The 17,739-nt window shown below is 35.1% G+C and overlaps 2 protein-coding genes and 1 long non-coding RNA gene across 6 annotated transcripts; 1 reads left to right on the forward strand and 2 right to left on the reverse strand.

Annotated features, from left to right (window-relative positions):
• Positions 1–1,053: 1,053 nt before the first annotated feature.
• LOC117681267 (spermine oxidase) lies at positions 1,054–10,969 on the reverse strand. Of its 4 annotated transcripts, none has more exons than XM_034444880.2 (5): positions 10,865–10,905; positions 4,770–4,826; positions 4,511–4,655; positions 4,018–4,176; positions 1,054–3,127 (listed from the first exon to the last, which is right to left on the reverse strand). In XM_034444880.2, exons 3-5 carry the CDS (start codon positions 4,627–4,629, stop codon positions 1,993–1,995), a joined length of 1,413 nt encoding a protein of 470 aa, XP_034300771.2. In that variant the 5' UTR covers positions 4,630–4,655; positions 4,770–4,826; positions 10,865–10,905; the 3' UTR covers positions 1,054–1,992. The 4 variants fall into 4 exon arrangements, with proteins under 4 accessions (XP_034300771.2, XP_034300767.2, XP_034300775.2 ...); XM_034444876.2 differs by lacking the exon at positions 10,865–10,905 and adding an exon at positions 5,211–5,443; XM_034444884.2 differs by lacking the exon at positions 4,770–4,826 and having other exon boundaries at positions 1,055–3,127; positions 10,865–10,969.
• On the forward strand, positions 6,337–12,639 carry LOC136275240 (uncharacterized). The gene is made up of 2 exons (XR_010713762.1): positions 6,337–6,467; positions 12,480–12,639. It is a non-coding gene; the product is annotated as an uncharacterized lncRNA (long non-coding RNA).
• Positions 12,453–15,697, reverse strand: LOC105319590 (spermine oxidase). Its single transcript, XM_034444892.2, has 4 exons — positions 15,344–15,697; positions 14,948–15,092; positions 14,458–14,616; positions 12,453–13,589 (listed from the first exon to the last, which is right to left on the reverse strand). Exons 2-4 carry the CDS (start codon positions 15,064–15,066, stop codon positions 12,455–12,457), a joined length of 1,413 nt encoding a protein of 470 aa, XP_034300783.2. The 5' UTR covers positions 15,067–15,092; positions 15,344–15,697; the 3' UTR covers positions 12,453–12,454.
• Positions 15,698–17,739: the final 2,042 nt, after the last annotated feature.

Consider the following 17,739-nt stretch of genomic DNA (forward strand, 5'->3'; position numbering starts at 1 on the left):
AGTTTTCTTATAGGATATTAAGTTTTCCTATCGGATTTTATCAAATCCTATCGGAATTGAAGTTCCTATAGGAATTTCTTGTATTCCGATAGGAAATTTCAAATTACCTGGAGGAATATTGATTTTCCTATGGGAAAAATTATTTTCCTGTAGGAATTTATTTTTGAAAGGTAAATATCTTACCTGACAGGTGTGATACACTGATAACAAAGGGGGTTGTTAACTCTTTAAAGGGGCATGGTCACAATTTTGGTCAATTTTTTTCCCTGATTTTAATGTTTACAGTGCATCAGTAAGGCATCTTTAATAGGCAACCAAAATTTAAGTGCAATTTGTTGACTTATAAGCGAGTTACAAAGCTTACAATTCTTTGCTATGTAAACAAGGCATTTGTTTACATTTTAAATGTTGAAGTGAAAATTCCAATTTTAGACCTAAAGTAAATGTCGTAAACGTTAGGATCTGTTTATTAATGCTTAAAATGAATAAGATGATAGACAAATCAGCTTGAAAAAAAGATTGTTATTGGTATTTTGAACCTATGTAAACAAAAACAGGGCACGAACCTTGTTTTCATGACAAAGAATTGCGAGCACTGTATCTTCCTTATAACCGAACAACTGCCCCTTAAATTTCATTTAATCATTAAGTCTGTATTCCTAAAGTGTTGTAAATAATAAAAACAGTAAAAAAGAATTTGACTAAAATCGTGACCATGCCCCTTTAAGCAATGGTCTATCATATGGCATATTTGAATTTTTCGATATATACAGCTTAAGCGGGTGCAAAAATGCCACCTTGGCACTGGCATAATTATCCGGCACAGTGTTATACTCAAAATCTGACATAGCATTTAACATCATCTGGCGTTGAAATATTTTTCTATTAAAAAACAAATCTGCATCCAGCTAACGTTGCATGTTGTTCCGATATTTGATGCATTTTTATAGTTTTTGAGACAGAAAAAAATATTACTTGTTCTTCTTTTGAAGAGATTTGATGGTTCTTCATTTAAAAACAGTTATAAATAATTAACACGTGATACTTGTTTTAAAATATTTATATAAAAATGGCTGATTTGTGCATGTTGACATAAAAATTGCTGGTCTGTGCATTTTGACATAAAAATTGCTGGTCTGTGCATTTTGACATAAAAATTTGCTGACCTGTGCGCATGCATTTTAATATCTATAAGGAAAAGTCCTGATTGATGATTTCAAAACCTTTACTGTGACGCCAAAAATATATTATGGTTACATTGATATTATTGTTAAAACGGGCTTGGCCCCTGTGGGATATATGCTGATAAATATAGAAATATATAAACATATAAGAAGATGAATAATTAACATAAACTTGATCCAAGTATCAGATCAATTCAATATATATGTCAATTGCTCTTTCCCTCTTTTTTCAAAACCTATATTAGAAGCAAAAATAGTTTTTGAAGCCATATGTATGTACAAGAAAGCCATGCTGCAGTATTCTCTTTTGAAAAGTGGACAGGCATAGCCTACACCCTAGGCTATAAGCTATGCCTGTCAACTTGCCTGTCCACTTCTGTTCACAATACAAGCTGCATGTCTGCAGCTCTACGGTAAAACTCAGGTTGACAGACTTTAGAATTATCCCTTTTGCGTTTTACCATCAAATATTTAAATTATCTAGTGTCTTTGTCTGTTATAACACCACGAATCGATTTTATAACATTTCGTTAATAACTAGTTTAATATTTAATCGTACAATTACTGAAAATTATGATATATGAATATAAGTAATAAGGCATCATTCTTTGAATATTATAAGGGGATCAAATACGGTTGGGCGTGGTCAAATATCTATCATAAAGCCCTTCGGGCTTTAATGGACGTGATCAAATCTATCATAAAGCCCTTCGGGCTTTATTGGATTTGATCATCCTGACCGTATAAGATCACCTCATAATACCAAAAGAATGATTCATTTTTCCTCATTTTTTTCTTAAATAAAATATCAATGACAAAGTTGTTTTTGGTAGAAGTTTTCAAGACGTTCAGCTTCCCTGATCCCTGACTCGCGAGCCCCATGTGTGGTCGAAAAGAAATGAGGATGGGTCGCCTCCCCGGCAAACAGAACAACGGGTGCCTCTTCCACGTACAGGGGCTCCCCTAGACAAGCAATGTCTTCGGGGGAGGACATCTGGGACAAAAAACTATAGGAACCACGGGTAAACTCATTGGTTTGCCACGCGGATCTAAGAATTTCCGTGGGCGCTGGGATCTTCGGGTCACCTCGAAACTGACGGATTAGTGTCACGCATTGGGTCATAACCTCTTGGTCGGTCAGAGTCTCTAAATGTTCGGCCGCTTTTCCATGAATCCAGCCACACAAAGTAGAGTCATTATTAAGAATTTCAATAAATCCAAATAAACTTTTATACCATTGCGAGGTTCTGCTGGCAGTGTTTCTTGTTTTCCAGGCAAATTGCATACGTCCCTCTCCGCGTTGCCAAAATGGCTCTTTCCATTTTAGAAATATTTTATTGAGAGTTCCATAACCAATGGCGTCAATAGATTTGACTTTTTTTGTTGGTAGCGGGGGCTCGAACATATCAGAGTGACAAGATTTTAGAACTCCTAAAGAGCACGTGACTATTGCGTGGTTTGCTTCAAAAGTTCTTTTTCCAGAGGGAGTTTGGCAAGAGACGGTAACAGTTTTAGTGTTAAGGTAACTTATCTTTTCAACTTTGGTATTGAAACGAAGCGTATTTGGTGGCAAGTCTTGTGCTATAACATCTATGATACTACGGAAACCGTTTGGTAATATGACATTCTTGCCATCTATCTCCCGGTAACAACCTATATATTTCAGGGACACCTTTTCGAGATCTTCTGCGGAATACAATGATAGATAATTCAGCATACAGTTCAACAGAGCTCGGATGTCACTCTGTTGGTCAGGGGCAAATTGTCCAAGCCTCTCTTGTAAACGATCTTCCATATACCTCCCTACGTCAGCGGAGGGATCCGTGTTCTCTGACACAATGTCTTCCAGCTCTTTTTCCACTTCATGGAAGATCTTCCAGACCCTGTCAGTCAGAGATTGGTCTATCCTCCTGCCATCTTCGGTGTATACACATCCTCCCATTCTGGCAGTGAAAAAAGTTATTAGAATTATTTGTTAATTATACCGATACATGTAAAAAGAACTTTGTATTCATAATCAAAAACCGTGTCATTTTAAAACATGTTTAATAAAAAACAACAACTAGTAAGCACTTTTATTTTGAACGTCCAGGAGCAAGTCTGCTGTCTAACATAACTTGTTTTTAGTATTTATTATTATTCTTTACTTAATTATTAATTAAATACCAAATTCATTATACAACCCGATCATCCACTTTTCTATCGCTTTTTTTAACTTATGCTTATTGAAACTTGTATATTACTATGCTGTATTATAATATCATGTATAATTAGACCCTTGATATTGCGATTTAACGCAAATTACACAATTTTGTACCTCATGTACCATTGTACTTGTATATAAATGGTTTGAGCAAATAAACGAAGTGAAATCAAAGCAGCAAAAAATTGTTAACATGCATGGGCGAGGGAAGGTAAAATAATCCTATCAGTTACATGTAACATGTGTCTTGAAAATTTAAAAACATGATTATATCAGTAATTGATCGGAAAGCAGCATTCTGTGTACAAATCTCAAATACATGTACATTTAATGCACCATCGATGCACTTAGTGAAAAGTGGTAGAAATAATGCACTTTCATACATTTTCTGCTCGATTTGTCCGATAACAATTGAAGTGGAGAGATAAATGTACAAAGCAGACAAAGAAAATGCAGGGAAGCGCAATTGTTGTTGGTTTAGATAATATATATTAATTAACGTTCATTTACACGATTTTTAGACTCGCATATCGTCTGCACTGAACGCATGTTGTTATCTGTACTTAAGCCGTTTATATATCATTTACTAACAGATTTAAATATTATTCTGTATACTTCTATATACCACACCTGTCTAGTAAGACGAAAGGACTGAGTAAGTTGTGCTCTGTTGCTAAGCTATACACTGCGTTTCCATGGGTTCCATGAATAAAATTAGCGCCGAGTTCGATCAAAGCGGACCTGCCATTGTGGTCACCAATATCATACGTGTGTACCCGTCCACCAAGTCTGACAAAAACACAACTTTGGTAATAGGCAGCAATTTCATCAATCAAATCAATATTAACATTATAGTACTTTTTTTTTAAATATTACAGTATTTATGCAATAACGTTATTAACTCGATCAAACTCTACTCGTTGTATCATTACAAGCAAAACAATCTAAAGCATGAATAGATTGTATCAAAATAATAATAGGAGAGAAATAATACTCTACTTATGTTGCATTATGACCATCAAAGAAATATAAAACATAAATCGATTGCATAGAATTGACAATCAGAGAGAGAGAGAGAGAGAGAGAGAGAGAGAGAGAGAGAGAGAGAGAGAGAGAGAGAGACCTATCACTGGCTTCCAGAATCTGAACGTCGGTGAACCCGGCGTTGAAGAGATGCTGTGCCGCTGAGAGACCGGCCATCCCCGCCCCAACAACAATTACACTGGCTCTGAGGGAGGACATAGTATTTATAGTGGCTCTCCTATATCCTAGAAACAGAATTATCAAGAGAGAAATATACAAGATATGTTGTCGATACAAGTCTAATGCAAAGGTACGTTCAAGACTGTACAGTGACCAAGCATGTGACCGCAAGATACTACCTATGACGCTTATCTTGTTAGTGCTGAATCGTATCGGTCTCGATATTGAACGCGCCCCTGGAAATATATATGAAACATGCACCCAAATATATACACACCTTTATATATTTACATTTTCCAGTGTCTTTGCCTGTGATAACACTACGTATCGATTTTGTACTATAAAACCCATAATACAAATGACGCCAAATTGAGGCGCCAGCTTGGTTTGTTTATTTACATTTTTATATTTAATCGTACGATGGCTTAAAATTATATAAAAATAAGTAATAAGGAATCATTCTTTGAATATTATGAGGTGATAATTTCGGTCGGGGCGTGATCAAATCTATCATAAAGCCCTTCGGGTTATATTGGATTTGATCACGCCCCGACCGAAATTATCACCTCATAATACTCAAAGAATGATTCCTTATTCCTTATATATGTACATATACTTACATGTAAAACGGTCCAACAACGCAGGCTACAACACTGTTTTGTTGTTACATAATAAATACGGCAAACATATGGTGCTCCAACAGGGCCTTTTTTCTTAGGTAAAGACAATAATGCACGGTTGCTTTTACGGAGACACTTGCAACTTCATTGCTAATATAAGGTTGTTAGAGTGCAAAAAATGCAAAGGCGATCATAAGAGCGAAATGAGTTATCGCTTTTTCATTCGAGATGCTAGTGTGTAAATTTGCGAAAGTGAAAGTGCGGAGTTGAAAATGCGAATAAGCGGAAGTGAAGTGTGAATAAGCAAAAGTGTAAGAATTGTTTGCTCTATCGCTCTTTTTATTTCCTCAACATTTTGCCTGCATTGTACTCATGCGACATTTGACGTTGTAGATTAAAAATAAACACACGGAGGGATTGAGATGGTGTTCTTTTTTAAGTTTAAGTTGTGAACACAGTACTTGTTGTATTTATTCAGCAGCTGCTCTGGACTTGTATGTTCAGAAGACAGAGCGTCTTTTGTTATCAAAGAAAAAAGTCATTCATCACAAATCAATTCCCATAACGAGGTTATCAAACTGTCAACTGCAAGCTATGCACTTGCCAACACCTCACAGTTGTAATACTGCCACACGCTTAGAACCATTTTAACAAGAGCTTGGACTTTGGGTAGTTGTGTTAACCAGCAATGTGACGTACATGTATGCCTATCTATTTTATTGCTGGCCATTCAGTCATGGCTCTTTGAAATCAACAAGATTTGTCTGGTTTTGAGCTTAGACTACCCAGTCTGTGTATATTTCATTTGCAACCAGCATCATATTTAACTTGTTTTGACGCAAGAAAAAGGTATATAGTTACGTTCTACCGAAAGTCCAAGGTCTTGTTGAAATGGCCTGTGGACACTTCCAGACCTCACTGGACCGCTTACATCAACGTCAACAACTCTCGGAAGACTTGAATATCGGAGATAGATGTACCAGCTGCAAGCCTTGAAACTACCTTCCACATATCATCGACAGAGCAACTGAGCAACAGTTGACAAAGTTTTGTGGGGTGTTGCTGTGCCTCCACTTGAATCACTGACAGAGCAACTGTGCAACAGTTTACAAAGTTCGGTTAAAGAGTTTTTGCAAAGTGCTGCTGTGTTCTGTAAAGATGGCCTATGTAAGGATATCGGCTGCTAATACCATCAAACAGAAGTACAACAGACGGCGAGCGTCCGCGCATGTGACAGCCCATCATACGGTGGTCAAGGTACGTCATCAGATGCACAAAGCAGAGGGGCTCGGTAGTCTGATAATGGAGTTCTTAACTATTTGTTCCCAAAGACAAAATTGATTAAAATTAGTAATCTTATGTGTATTTCTTTGTATTGCAAAAAAACATTCAGTGAAAACCCCTGCTTCAATCCTGTTTCAAAGCGTATTCAATGTACATTTTTTAATTTAGTAAAATATTGAATACACTTTTTGGACATGCATTGAAACGATGGTTTTCAGTGAATTATTTTTATTGTAATACACGGAAATACACACAAGATTACCAATTTTAATCAAAAGGTCTTCGGGAACATATAATAAAGAGCTCCACTACCCGACTATCGAGCCCATGCATGTGGCACAAAGTGCATCACATATACATGTAACTGTTATTTCAATTCGTTTTCCAGTTGTCTTATTTTAGTTTTTGTTTGGTGTTTCTTCGCTTTTTATTACCCAATTCCTTCATTATTTGCCAGATTAATAAGGAAGAGAGAATTTCTTCAACTGGCTTAGTTTTGCATCAGTCTAATAATAGCTTCATTTCATTCATTGTTTGAATTAAGCCTATTATACAATATTTACGTTAAAAATGTGATTACATTGCAGTTATGTGAAGGTTTGGTAAGGGGGGGTTGGAGGTGGATAAAAAATATCACTTATCAATCATTAAAAAGGAATAAAAAATATTGTTCAGTAAATGAAAATTATTGCAGAGAAATCTGCACCAACAATTAAACATCAAAACTATGATTATAGACCAAGTTCTTCATTTTACAAAATTACATCGACATCAAAAAAGAATTGCACCGGAAACACAATTAACACATCCGTAAAACAAATCAATACAAAAAAAATTTAAAATATTCGAATTCCATTATCTAATGAAATAAAAAAAAAAAAAAAGCAAACGGGGAAACTGATTTGGAATGATATTACTGATCTGCTCGCCAATAACAGATATTCAATTAAGAACCACTATTTATAGAACAAGGAAAAACGTTTACAATAGACAAAAGCATTTTAATTTGAAAATGCAATTGAAAAAAACACAACTAATGCGGAAAAATTAATAATTTACTCGATTTCCCTAGGTTTTGTTGCCCAAATTAGAAGTATAGATAAAAAAAATAGATTGAGCCAAAGGTGTCAGTGAATAAACGTCTTCGTCGAATAATAGACTCCGTTTAATACAATATAAATGGGACAGACAGACGAAAGAGACGTATGAATGTGATAAAACGTGAGTATGTTTCATCACAGCAAGGATTTCAAATCGAACATTCCTGGTGTAAAACATACAAAAGAATGAGAGTGAAAGAGGATTGGTGCTTGCCACCAGTTCTATATCATATTTTTTGTCTTGAAATATCTTCTTTTTTTTTTTGGCTTGAAATTTTATCCTTATGGTTTTTATTTATCTTAAATGTACGTGAATAAGTGCACTTAAAATAAGGTGTTGTCTCCCTCATTAACTAATTGGTGCAATAATAAATAATGAGATCATCTGTAACCATGGCACAATTATTTATATTTTTTTTTTCATGAATGATATTTTATAAATAGTGCCTGTTTGGGAGGGCAACAGTTGAAATTGACACCCCGAGAAAATCGCGAAGCGGAAGTTGACAATGGTTTTCGAGACACACAGATTTCCGTATTTAACATATTTAACATGAATGTATAATAACATTAACTAGTCAGTAAGGAAAACAGTTAGTTATTTAACGTAATTCATTGTAGTTTGCACCTTACGTGATCGTGCACTTTTGCACGATGTGATCCATGAATGTTTAATTTTAACTATATCGTGCTCTTTGCACGATGCGATCTACATGTATGACTGGCGTACAAATCCCATTACTAGTATGTAACACAGCACTCCGCATCTAAATTGTACGCTAAACTCAAATGCACTCTAAAGCTGCGATGCGCACATATCAAGTGTAATATAAAATATATTACATCTTTTGCAAATTAACTTATATATTCTAATGTCCATGTTATCATAATAACCAATAACCCAATGGAATGGCTAGTGCAGACAAAAACAAATAAACTGCGGGACATTTCATGGTGCGACTGGTTGCACGTTTTAATTAAGCTACCAGCAAGCATCACAGAGTATACATATAGATATATTTCTGCTGTTTACTATCCTCTGTCAATAATTCATGAGAGTAAAACTCCTTTTATTACAAAAACCTGCAGTGTGTAGGCCTAGTTTTCACAGTATATGAACTTCACAATAGAGATCATCAGATAATTTTTTTCAATCAATATATCGTGCACTGAACACAAAATAAAGGCCACATTTTTTGTAAGCACTAGAGTAGCTGCGAAAACAACGTGGAGTATTTTGAATTAAATATGCACACATGCTTTTTTATTACCGTTGAATTTATGTGCATATCCATCACTGATTTCTTTTTTAAAACACGGAAGTAGATTCATGTACCTATTGCAAAACTGCAGTTATAAAAATTGATTATGCAGATATATCAATATTCATATACATGTAGTTGAGTTTAAAAGGCCAAATTATGATGTGAACAATAGTTCGTGGCCATGCTATTTAATGATAAATGATGTCATTAGTACGTATTATACGAGATTTTAGAGAATGATACATGCATTTTATTACATAATAGTAGCCAAATGCTTTACTCTTTTAAATAACCTTCCAAATTGAGAGAGACAAATTCAAGTGCAGTTCGACAGTGACCTTTAGCATGGTAACTTTATAAAGTATTAAGTTTGTGTTAAAAATTTCACTTTACTTGTGTGGACTTGCATGTAACTGCACGTTTGGGATAAAATACTGTAAACGTACTCTATTTAACAAACAAAATATTTAGCAAAACTTTTTTTTTCGTCAATTAGATTTAGTTTAACAGCTCGTTTAGGTTTAACTACACGACATTTAGCAATGAATTAGATATAGCGAAAGCTGCTGTCCACTAAAACGCCCCCCCCCCCCCCCAAAAAAAAAACAAAACAAAACAAAACAAAACAACAACACGAACAGCCAATATTTTTTATCATAAATATGCATTCACAATGCAAAAAATTTATTAGTTAGAATCTTTTTTCTCTTTAAGTCTGACGTTTAATGATTGATAACAGATTACGAGTCAGAACAAGAGGCCCAGGGTCCACATCTCTCACTTGAGCAACAATAGCCAGAACTCTGATTGAATGATTGATCATAATAGTATCAAATTCAAAATATCTTAAATATTAGCAATGTGGCCCCTCGGCCTCTTGTTTCTTTTAAAATCATGTTTTTTTCAAGTTAAGCTCCTGCACATGCTTGAACTCTATTTATTGGAATTTAAGTAAATGAACTTTGTTTTGCTCTTGTTTCAGAGTCCTTTGACACTGCTGATTCACTTAAAGTGCTGGTTGGAGAAAATCATTTCAGAAATAAACAGCAAGTTAAAAAGTTCACCAGGATAAGAACTTGGTTGGTATTAATTGTGATCAACTAAGTTTAGGCTTTACAGGATTGAATAACATGACCAACCAAGTTCATATCCCAGTAAACTTTTTAACATTGCATGCTGTTTATTACTTATATTTACATTGGAGAACAGCAAATTGTTAAGAATTTTTAACATAACTGGTTTTTTATGTTTACAATAATGCAACCACCAAACGATAAGTGCAGTAATCAATTTGACGTCATGTATATCTTGCATTGCATTAACTCTGGTTTCATTGATGATACAAAATTCAATTTTTATGGAATTTGTCAATCAAATTAATATATTCAAGTTGAATGTAAGTCAAATGCATTGATGATACAATTAAAATTGTCCAAATTGCTTACTTTCAACACCTGGATTGAATTTTATCAACATACTCCCAATCCTACCAAAGGCCCAAAGGCTATGAAAGAATACCAAGTACTCATGTCAAACACGTCAGAGTTTAGAAAATCTTTCACAATGCACCATAGTTTCAAAGAAGTGAAACACGGTGGATTCGCTCGCTACGCTCACGAAGCTCACTGGTATGATTTTTGCCTGTTTCTCATTTATTTTCCAGAAATTGATAAAATCGCCGACTCCTGTGATATGTATGCCTGTGTTCAAAAACCAGAATATTAAACTACCATAGAAGGAACCCTAGCTTAAAAAAAAATCTAGAGTATGAGGGGCTTATTTAAAAAATATACTGGCAATTGACAATGTGGAGCTGAATTTATAGTAAGTTACCTTCTTCAATATGAAAAGGAAATCGCAGAGGTAATTCGATTTAAATCATGGGAATGACAAATCTACATATTCTAATCGCTATATTTATTTATACATATTGTGATGAAACAAATAGGTATATACAACACTAGCAATGTTCAAATCAAACATTGAATATATAAACAATACTTACAACAAATTAGAGAAAAACGTACGAATAACGCGACAATCCAAGCCGAATTGGAATACCTCTGTAATTATTAATAACAGAAAATGTGTTTCTCGTTTCGGCCTTGGTAAATTTCGCTCCGATGTTGTTTCAACCGCAATCCAATTTCTTGGTTTATCTAATATTCCCTAATACTGTGTTGAACGATTCGATCATTATTTTTTTTATCAAGCTGACACTTGAAATTAAATGTATATCATCAGAGGGGATTAATTTTGGTACTGTTTTAATTTTCACGAGGATTTCTTCGATTCAAGGTCAAACAGGTATAGATACCTAAATGTAAAGATATAGTCAATCTTCCTGAATTAATTGATTTTTTTTCCTGTGATAATTTATAATTAAATATCAAATTGCTTAGATATATTTTTTGAAAATTTATCAACAACCAAAGAAATTATACATGAACTATAGAGTCGTCCTTAAAAACTGTTGATTTTGGACGGTATATTCAAAATCTGACATAGCACGTAGGCCTACTTAATTGACATCATCTGGCGTTGAAATTTTTTTCAAGTAAAAAAAAAAATCTGCATCTAGCTAACGTTGCATGTTGCTCCGATATTTGATTCATTTTATAGTTTTCGAGACAGAAAAAAGTTTTACTTGTTCTTCTTTTGAAGAGTTTTGATGGTTCTTCATTTAAAACAGTTATAAATAATTAACACGTTATACTTGTTTTAAAATATTTATATAAAAATGGCTGATTTGTGCATGTTGACATAAAAATTGCTGGTCTGTGCATTTTGACATAAAAATTTGCTGATTAGATTTTTAATATCTAATATAAGGAAAAGTCCTGATTGATGATTTCAAAACCTTTACTGTGACGCCAAAAATATAGGCTATATGCTGATATAAATATAGAAATATATGTACATATAAGAAGATGAATAATTTACATGCACTTGTACCAAGTATCAGATCAATCAATATATACACATGTATGTCAATTGTACTTTCCCTCTTTTTTTAAAAACCTATATTATAGGCAAAAATAGTTTTTGAAGCCATATGTATGTATAAGAAAGCCAAGCTGCAGTATTCTCTTTTGAGAAGTGGACAGGCATAGCCTACACCCTAGGCTATAGCTATAGGCTATGCCTGTCCACTTCTCAATAGAGAATACAAGCTGCAGGTCTACAGCTCTACGGTAAAACTCAGTTTGACAGACTTTAGAAATTTCCCTTTTGTATTTTACCATCAAATATTTACATTATTTAGTGTCTTTGTCTGTTATAACACCACAAATCAATTTTGTAACATTTCGTAAATAACTAGTTTAATGCTTAATCGTACAATTGCTGAAAATTATAATACATTTGTATATAAATATAAGGAATAAGGAATCATTCTTTGAACATTATGAGGGGATCAAATACGGTTGGGTGTATAAAAAATCTATCATAAAGCCCTTCGGGCTTTATTGGACGTGACCAAATCTATCATAAAGCCTTTCGGGCTTTACTGGATTTGATCATCCCGACCGTATAAGATTACCTCATATTACCAAAAGGTTGATTCATGTTTCCTCATTTTTTCTTAAATAAAATATCAATGACGAAGTTGTTTTTGGTAGAAGTTTTCAAGACGTTCAGCTTCCCTGATCCCTGACTCACGAGCCCCATGTGTGGTCGAAAAGAAATGAGGATGGGTCGCCTCCCCGGCAAACAGAACAACGGGTGCCTCTTCCACGTACAGGGGCTCCCCTAGACAAGCAATGTCTTCGGGGGAGGACATCTGGGACAAAAAACTATAGGAACCACGTGTAAACTCATTGGTTTTCCACGCGGATCTAAGAATTTCCGTGGGCGCTGGGATCTTCGGGTCACCTCGAAACTGACGGATTAGTGTCACGCATTGGGTCATAACCTCTTGGTCGGTCAGAGTCTCTAAATGTTCGGCCGCTTTTCCGTGAATCCAGCCACACAAAGTGCAGTCATTATTAAGAATTTCATCAAATCCAAATAAACTTTTATACCATTGCGAGGTTCTGCTGGCAGTGTTTCTTGTTTTCCAGGCAAATTTCATACGTCCCTCTCCGCGTTGCCAAAATGGCTCTTTCCATTTTAGAAATATCTTATTGACAGTACCATAACCAATGGCGTCAATAGATTTGACTTTTTTTGTTGGTAGCGGGGGTTCGAACATCTCAGAGTGACAAGATTTTAGAACTCCTAAAGAGCACGTGACTATTGCGTGGTTTGCTTCAAAAGTTCTTTTTCCGGAGGGAGTTTGGCAAGTGATTGTAACAGTTTTAGTGTTATGGTAACTTATTTTATTAACCTTCGTATTGAAACGAAGCGTATTTGGTGGCAAGTCTTGTGCTATAACATCTATGATACTACGGAAACCGTTCGGTAATATGACATTCTTGCCATCTAGCTCCCGGTAACAACCTATATATTTCAGGGACACCTTTTCGAGATCTTCTCCGGTATGAAATGATAGATAATTCAGCATACAGTTCAACAGAGCTCGGATGTCACTCTGATGGTCAGGGGCAAATTCTCCAAGCCTCTCTTGTAAACGATCTTCCATATACCTCCCTACGTCAGCGGAGGGATCCGTGTTCTCTGACACAATGTCTTCCAGCTCTTTCTCCACTTCACGGAAGATCTTCCAGACCCTGTCAGTCAGAGATTGGTCTATCCTCCTGCCATCTTCGGTGTATACACATCCTCCCATTCTGCCAGTGAAAAGTTATTCGAATGATTTGTTAATTATACTGATACATGTATAACTTTGTATTCATAATAAAAAACCGTGTCATTATAAAAACATGTTTAATAAAAAAAAAACAACTAGTAAGAACTTTTATTTTGACGTCCAGGAGCAAGTCTGCTGTCCAACCTAACTTGTTTAAGTATTTATTACTATTCTTTATTCAATTATTAATTAAATACCAAATTCATTATACAACCCGGTCATCCGTTTTTATATCGCCTTTCTATAACTTATGCTTATTGAAACTTGTATATTACTATGTTGTATTATAATATCATGTATAATTAGACCCTTGATATTGCGATTTAACGCAAATTACCAAATTTTGTACCTCATGTACCGTCGTATATAAATGGTTTGAGCAAATAAACGAAGTGAAATCAAAGCAGCAAAAAATTGTTAACATGCATGGGCGAGGGAAGGTAAAATAATCCTATCAGTTACATGTAACATGTGTCTTTAAAATTTAAAAATTGATCTAATCGGAAAGCAGCATTCTGTGTACAAATCCCAAATACATGTACATTTAATGCATCATCGATGCACTTAGTGAAAAGTGGTAGAAATAATGCACTCTTAAGCATTTTCTGCTCGATGTGCCCGATAACAATTGAAGTGGAGAGATAAATGTACAAATATGACAAAGAAAATGCAGGGAGGCGCAATCTGTTGTTAGTTTAGATAATAGATATTAACGTACATTTACACGATTGTTTAGCCTCACATATCGTCTGCACTGAGCGCATGTTGTTACCTGTATCACTAAGCCGTTTATATCATTTACTAACAGATTTAAATTTTATTCTGTATACTCCTTTTATATACCACACCTGTCTAGTAAGACGAAAGGATTGAGTAAGTTGTGCTCTGTTGCTAAGCTATACACTGCGTTTCCATGGGTTCCGTGAATAAAATTAGCGCCGAGTTCGATCAGAGCGGACCTGCCATAGTGGTCACCAATATCATACGTGTGTACCCGTCCACCAAGTCTAACAAAAACACAGACTTGGTAATATTAGATAACAATTTCATCAATCAAATCAGTATTCACATTATAGAACTTTTTAAAAATATTTCAGTTTTTATGCAATAACGTTATAAACTCGATCAAGCTCTACTCGTTGCATCATTACAAGCAAAACAATCTAAAACATGAATAGACTGATTCAAAGTAATACTAGAAGAGAAATAATATTCTACTTATATTGCATCATGACTATCAAAACAATTTAAAACATAAATCGATTGCATAGAGTTGATACTCAGAGAGAGAGAGAGAGAGAGAGAGAGAGAGAGAGAGAGAGAGAGAGAGAGAGAGACCTATCACTGGCTTCCAGAATCTGAACGTCGGTGAACCCGGCGTTGAAGAGATGCTGTGCCGCTGAGAGACCGGCCATCCCCGCCCCAACAACAATTACACTGGCTCTGAGGGAGGACATAGTATTTATAGTGGCTCTCCTATATCCTAAACAAAATCATCAAGAGAGAAATATACAAGATATGTTGTCGATACAAATCAAATGCAAAGGTACGTTCAAGACTGTACAGTGACCTAGCATGTGACCGCAAGATACTACCTATGACGCTTATCTTGCTAGTGCTGAATCGTTTCGACCTTGTTATTGAACGCACCCCTGGTAATAGAGACTTATTGATGAGGCATGCACCCATATGCATAAATATATATACACCTTTATATATGTACCATATACTTACATGTAAAACGGTCCAACTACGCAGGCTACAACACTGTTTTGTTGTTACTTAATAAATACGGCAAACATATGGTGCTCCAACAGGACCTTTTTTCTTATACTCTGTCCCGAGTTTTTGCTTCCACCACTTTTTGCTTGATATTTCAATAACAGTAAATACCTTTGTGCTCAAACTACGTTCATCCACTAATATGAAAACTGTCCAGATTATCTGTTTTGAAACGCCCCCTCTACCGCTTCAGGTTTCAATACACATCCAAAAATTGAAAGTCTACGGAGATTTTGCATTGCATCAGCCATTAATAAGCCCGGATGATAATGTTAAAAAATTGCGCGATGTATTCCGAGTGTATTCCGAATGGAGAAATGATGTAAACATATAATTATCCCATTACAAATCTCCGTAAGAAAATTGTTTTCGTTCCTGTGAAATTTTATGAGTGAAATGGGATAATTGTTCAATGAAGATATCTTGGATATATTCCCTTTCACCGATTTTAATTGTATTTCTTTCACAGGTATGTGTATTTTTAATAAAAATCATCAAAAATTGATGGAAGCAATAACTTGGGACAGACTATAGGTAGAGACAATTTTACGGAGACACTTGCAACTTCATTGCTAATTAAAAAGTTGTCAGTGTGCAAAAATGCAAACTTAAGGCGATCATAAGAGCGAAATGAGTTATCGCTTTTTTTCATTCGAGATGCTAGTGTGTAAATTTGCGAAAGTGAAAATGCGAATAAGCGGAAGTGAAATGTGAATAAGCAAAAGTGTAAAAATGGTTTGCTCTATCGCCCTTTTTATTTCCTCAAAATTTTGCCTGCATTGTACTCACGCGACATTTCACGTTGTAGATTAAAAATAAACACACGGAGAGATCGAGATGTTGTTCTTTTTTTAGTTTAAATGTGAACAAAAGGCGATTCTTTTCCCTTCCTTCAAGAGCCTGATAATTTCCTTTGTACATTGAAAATTCACTACTTTCTACTGTATGTACAGTTTTATGTACTTACGTATACCCCTTTTGAATAATATTTAGAATTATGTACGAAGTCGATTTTTTCCGACATCCACCAATAAATAATATGGTGAAATTGGAGGATTTAATGAGGCTTTGTCATCAGCACTAACTTGAAGAACAGATTTTTTAAAGATATCGACTTATGGCCGAATAACGTCCTCTTTATATCTGTGTTGTGTCTTACGTCCTATCTGGAGATACTTGTGAAAGCTGTTTTGTATACAAGCTGTCATAAGCTTATAAATAGACGTTACATGTATGCTCTGAGAAAGTTGAAATGCTTTAAAATCTGCCCATGCATGCATTAGCAATAAGTTACTACATGTATCTAGTACATGTGTACCTGTGTATCCATTATGTGCATTGGCACAAAGCCTGTCAATAGTGTCCTTATAAAGGCTTCTCTTTGATGTTTGGATGAACAATAAAGAGTGCACGTTTGCAGCAGTCATCGTTGGTTTGTGGGGGTTTTTTTATTTATTTTTTTTTTTAAATTTCATGAATAATTTAAGCTTTAAGGTTGAATAACACACCATCACAAAATGGCTGACCGATGTTTGAACAATCGCAACTTCTCGAGCCTTTCCGGCAGGCTCGGAAAAACACCTCGAATGTATTAACATTACCGAATGTTGAAATTTTATACAAATGGAGTCGCCTCCCATTAAAATAAGTATCGGCTAGACAACCTTCTAAGTCGCTTCGATGTTATATTTTAGGGTATATCATTTACTTTAATGAAGTCTAGCTTACATCTCAACAGATCGTAAAATGTGTTGTATTTATATCATTTTTTATAAAAAGGGGGGTTGTAATGGACGCCCAGGTAATACATTCGAGGTGTTTTTTCGAGCCTGCCGGAAAGGCCCGAGAAGTTGCGATTGCTGTTCGAAACGACATTTCGTATTATTAAAAGTTTCCTGTTAATTTGAGTGACTTTTTCCAGGTGTGTTATTCCACCTTAACTTAACTTGAATAAAATCGCGTTAGTGCGACTTCAGTGAACAATGTTTTTGTAAATAAGGTAAGATCTGTGAACACAGTAACTGTTGTATTTATTCAGCAGCTGCTCTGGACTTGTATGTTCAGAAGATAGAGCGTCTTTTGTTATCAAAGAAAAAAGTCATTCATCACAAATCAATTCCCATAACGAGGTTATCAAACTGTCAACTGCAAGCTATGCACTTGCCAACCCCTCACAGTTGTAATACTGCCACACGCTTAGAACCATTTTAACAAGAGCTTGGACTTGGGGTAGTTGTGTTAACCAGCAATGTGACGTACATGTATGCCTATCTATTTTATTGCTGGCCATTTAGTCATGGCTCTTTGAAATCAACAAGATTTGTCTGGTTTTTGAGCTTAGACTACCC

The sequence above is a fragment of the Magallana gigas genome, chromosome 5 (assembly GCF_963853765.1).
Source record: "Magallana gigas chromosome 5, xbMagGiga1.1, whole genome shotgun sequence".
Taxonomy (NCBI): Eukaryota; Metazoa; Mollusca; class Bivalvia; order Ostreida; family Ostreidae; genus Magallana; species Magallana gigas.